Below are 5000 nucleotides of genomic sequence, written 5' to 3'. Positions count from 1 at the left end.
GCAATATCCATTCACCACTCTCAACACCAAATCTAGATGTTCGGCGGTGCAGAATGAGCTTTGTTAGTGGTGAGCCGCCATCATCGATGTTACCTAGCTCCAGAAGAAGAAAGTTATGTCCGATGGCAGCAACGCTCAGCGAGCTGTAGTTACCTGGGACTGTACCATACACACACACGCACGCACGCGCGCGCGCGCACACACACACACACACACACACCATGTACCATGTACATACACACACACACAATATCAGTAAAGAATACTAAATATGCAAGGTTGTTGCTCCTCCCGACACACAACTGACACAAATTACACACGGTACCCGGTAGACTAGCTACTGTTGTGGACTGATTAAAATCCCATGGGATGACCGGGGCCTTAGTGCTTTTAGCGAGTACAGTCATCCCTCTCTAATCCGGCACCTTTTGCAACGGCATTTTCTGCTGGATAAACAAGGGTGCTGGATTATCAAATCCTGCCCTCCAACCCGGCCCACCTGTTACCATACATGTTTGTGTCGTACGTCAAAACGTAGGGATTTTCTGTGTCAATCCAAGTACTTTGTGGAATGCATGTCTCTGTAACACTTGGGAATATCCTATGCACTGGCATAGGATATTCCCAAGTGTATGTAATATGTGTTGTGTATGTTACAATGCTCCCTGACAGTATGCGGTGTACAACTGCTGGATTAGAAAATCGAATTATGTACAGTTTGAGTGATTTGTTGCAGAAAATCGCTGCTGGAGGCGGAATTCAAGTGCCGGATTAAAGCGTTGAAAATGAACTGAAAAAAATCCGTTTTGCCAGAAAGTGTGCTGGTTTGCAAGGGTGCTGGATAAACAAGTGCCGGATTAGAGAGGGACGACTGTACACGCACTGCAGCTCACGTATACACTGCAAAAATGAACCGACGGTGTTCGCGGCAGCAAGGCCAGCACCCCATGGTCGCTTGACTTCTCAACGGATTTCAATGTCCACTACAGTAGATAAGAGTACATGTACATGCAGTAACAGTTACTAAGGGGTCGTCGCAAAAGTTTTTTGTCGTCCCTGAAACGAACATGATTCATTGGGGGGGGGGGGGGGGGGGGGGGTGCGAGCCAAAATCGCAAGTCCACCAACACTGTACATATGATATGTACATGCATGCGATGTTCGTCGTCCAGCATAGCAAGCTGTGTTCGTTTTAGAGGGAGGGGGGGGGGGGGTCCAAGTACGAAATGAACGATGTTCGTTTCAGGGACGACAGAAAGCTTTTGCGACGACCTCTAACCTGAGCTATTAGTCATCACCCGAAGTGGACTTGACAGAGGTGTCTGGTAAGGACCGTTGGATCCTTTCACTCGGAATTCATACTCCGTCCCCTTCGTCAGACCTGTGATGGTTGCTATGGTGATGTTGTTGACTCTGGGTACTTGCACAGGTTGCTCTTGCTTGCCACCACTCTGTGTGCTGTTGACTGTATCGTACACAACCGTGTAGAACTCTATGATGCCATCGCTCTCCCGGTGTTCTGGGGAAAGCTGCACATGCACATGCACACACGCACACACCCGCATGCACACATGCACATACACACACACATACATACACACACATACACACACACACACACACACACACACACAATTGGGGTGACAAGGAAAGGCAAGCTGGAAGACATTTCTCCTAGATCCTATTGTACCCTCTCAGTTATCATGGAGACAGTCAGTACTGGCAAACAGTTAAACTGATCATCTGTTGGCCATCTGTAGGATTTGAAGTAGAACATCCAATCCAGTACTGCCGACGTAAAACACTGCATTGGGTCCTACTTGACAATCATCGGTTTTCATGCCAACTAACCATGGCGTCTACCATGTGTTTGTTGCTGTAAGAACTTCACGCATTCTGAAACGAAAACATTTCGTCAAACGAAACGAACAAGTTGGACCAAGAACATTGCGCAGGGATTGAAGCACCTGGGGAAATGTCTGGAAAGCTCATCTCCATCTGTCTCTCTTTGTCTGTTTTACTCTGTCTGCTTCTCTCCGTGTCTCCCTGTCTCTCTGTCCTTCCTGCTCTAATGTTCCTCCATCCGTCTGCGTCTCTGCTCACGTCTCTACCAACACATTACACTGGACTGACCATACACAATGTCCTGGACTAAATACACACAAAGTCCTAGTTGACATGAGACCTTTTAAACTCCAGTGCTGCACATGGAAGGAATCGGGTGAGTCAGTGCAATGTCAGCTATCATCCGTCTGGCATGCTATTGCACGTCAACAGCAGGCTGCACATCTATAGCGAACTACACATCTACAGCGAACTACACATCTACAGCGAACTACACATCTATAGGGCTTGAAAGTGAGGACGTCAAAAACGGCCAGGGAGTAGTAAGTTGACATCAGATTTCTATTTTGGATCCACTAAGGTGTGACTTTGCTATTGCTTCAGTATGTGGGTGCATAGCAACTCACGCATGTCGTATGCAGGTGTGACTTTTTCTTTGCCACCAATTGTCACCCCACCCCCATTAGCCAACCCAGTCAATTTCACCGGTTACATCACCAGACCGCTTGAAATGTGCTTGGATCTATACCAAAACTGGATCCAAGTGGATCCAGTTTTTGACTTTTTGAAATTGTTGCTATGCTATGACGTAGCACTTTCAAGCCCAATAGCGAACTACACATCTATAGCGAACTACACATCTATACAGCGCACTGCACATCTATACAACAGACTGCACATCTACGGTATACAACAGACTGCACATCTATAGCAAACTGCACATCTATAGCGAACTGCACATCTATAGCGAACTGCACATCTATAGCGAACTGCACATCTATAGCGAACTACACATCTATAGCGAACTACACTTCTATAGCGAACTACACACCTATAGTGAACTACACACCTATAGCGAACTACACACCTATAGCGAACTACACACCTATAGCGAACTACACACCTATAGCGAACTACACTTCTATAGCGAACTACACTTCTATAGCGAACCGCACATCTATAGCGAACTACACATCTATAGCGAACTACACATCTATAGCGAACTACACAACAGCAGGTTATACAATTTATGTATGTACTGTACATCTACAGCAGGCTGCAGATCTACAGTACTGCTCAACGAAATCAGATCAGATCATGTGAATCAAGTCTGCGCCCTGTGACCCTTCACATCTCAGTATTAGCAGGTCTAGGGCTGCACAGCACCCGGCCTGGTATTCAGTAGCTTGAGTGGAATGAATCGAGCAACAGGCATGCTACACATCTACGGCAGGCGGACAGCTTACCTGCCACTGTAGAGTCACTGTGGTCTGAGACGTGTTCACAACCTGAAGACGTACCGGTGCCTTAGGGGCTAGATTGGAAATTGCATATTGGTAGTTGTACACACACGCACACACGCGCGCGCACGCACACACACACACACACACATGCACATGCACATGCACACACGCACACACACACACACACACACACACACATGCACACATGCATGCACACACACGCACGCACGCACACACATATATACACACACGTACACACACACACACACACACAAACACACACGCACAAACACACATGCACACACACACACACCACACATACACACACACACACACACCACACACACACACACACATACACACATAATGTCACGGACAGGGGATATACATATAAGGCACAAGAAGAAGGCAACCCCCCACCCCCATCCGGAAATATGAGACTTTGAGACGAAGAGGCTACTCCCTGACCCACAAAAATGATGCGGCTTCGCTTAGCATAATAGAAGATATTAACTATAATTATAACATCCTGCACGGCTGTTCAAAACTCGCGAAAAAGCGACATGAGGCCCCCGGGGTTCGAGTCCAGCTCAATCGCGTACTGGTACGTGATGTGTACGACGTTTTTTCAATTTTTTCATCGAGAACCTCCATTTCGCGATCCTCACCCACGTCTCAAACCCATCGATATTGCCTCGCCACATCGCTCACACACCACTCAGAACACCCAGTTCCCGTGCAGCAGGGGCAAAGAAAATGTTGACAACGCGATCGTTCGAGCGATCTTCTTTCTTCGTTTTGTTCTGTTGGATCCGTTTCCAGTTCTGAGAGCTTTGTTTGTTTTCGAAGTCGTTGCGCAGAAGCTGGGTTCACCGGAGGCTGTTTTGCAAAGGCTGCTGCTGCTCTTCGTCCTGTTTTCCTGAGTTAGTTTTCTTTCCTTACCTTGCAAATCCGACAGGCAAAAGAGGTAGTTTACTGGGCACTGCTGGTGTCAGTAAGCAAGATGTCTGTGAGCTATGCAGTATGGGTCAGATAGACTGCTGTCAAGAACACCATCCCTATCCTTGTCACAGTGTTCAACGAAAAAGTTGCAACACATTGATAGCCTTGTTGCAACCACATGGCAGAACAAGTCGTTTCGCCTTATTATTTTGTTTCGACGACTACGAGTTTCAAACCACTGTGCATCCGTGTGTGCACATCTTGGGTACAAAGCAGCAGCTTCGACAGCGCCCCGCTGATCAGGAGCAGCAGCCAGAGCCGCGCACGCTCGACACACTCTCACTACGCCACGGCCAGTGTATGGCTGATGGCGGGCGCTTATCTAAAAGTGTATGGCTGATGGCGGGCGCTTATCTAAAGCAAAGCTTTTCTACAATGCCATACGACCTGCCTTGCTCTCTGTGCCTATTGATCATGTATGCCTGCCAGCCCTACATCTTGACCTCGGAATCTATTTATGGGTATTTGACTCCCTTGACAAGGCGTGTAAACACATTGATTTGAAGATGGCATGTGAGGTAGAGGCAAGTGAGGCAGATTCAGCTGCCTTAGAGTCAGACTTTGAGGAGGAGTGGCCGCAAGTCATAATAATTAGTAGTGACGATGAGGCCGATGAAGAAGAACCACCACAACAATTAAAAAGCTGATAGAAGATCAGAAAGAATGTAGGAAAACATTAAAACTAGAAGA

The 5000-nt window shown here is 47.3% G+C and overlaps 1 protein-coding gene across 2 annotated transcripts in view; it reads right to left on the bottom strand.

The window, feature by feature from the left end:
* LOC135829553 (twitchin-like) overlaps nt 1-5000 on the bottom strand; it is a 25111-nt gene that overhangs the window by 6685 nt on the left and 13426 nt on the right. For both annotated transcript variants that reach the window (XM_065341949.1, XM_065341948.1), the window contains exons 6-8: nt 3312-3379; nt 1280-1529; nt 1-159 (exon numbers count right to left, since the gene is read on the bottom strand). The exon at nt 1-159 is cut by the window's left edge and continues 153 nt beyond it. In XM_065341949.1, coding sequence (XP_065198021.1) covers nt 1-159; nt 1280-1529; nt 3312-3379 — 477 coding nt within the window. The remainder of the gene's footprint in view (nt 160-1279; nt 1530-3311; nt 3380-5000) is intronic.

This window comes from Sycon ciliatum, chromosome 13 (assembly GCF_964019385.1).
Source record: "Sycon ciliatum chromosome 13, ocSycCili1.1, whole genome shotgun sequence".
Taxonomy (NCBI): Eukaryota; Metazoa; Porifera; class Calcarea; order Leucosolenida; family Sycettidae; genus Sycon; species Sycon ciliatum.
This window is presented reverse-complemented; position numbering and strand designations above follow the sequence as displayed.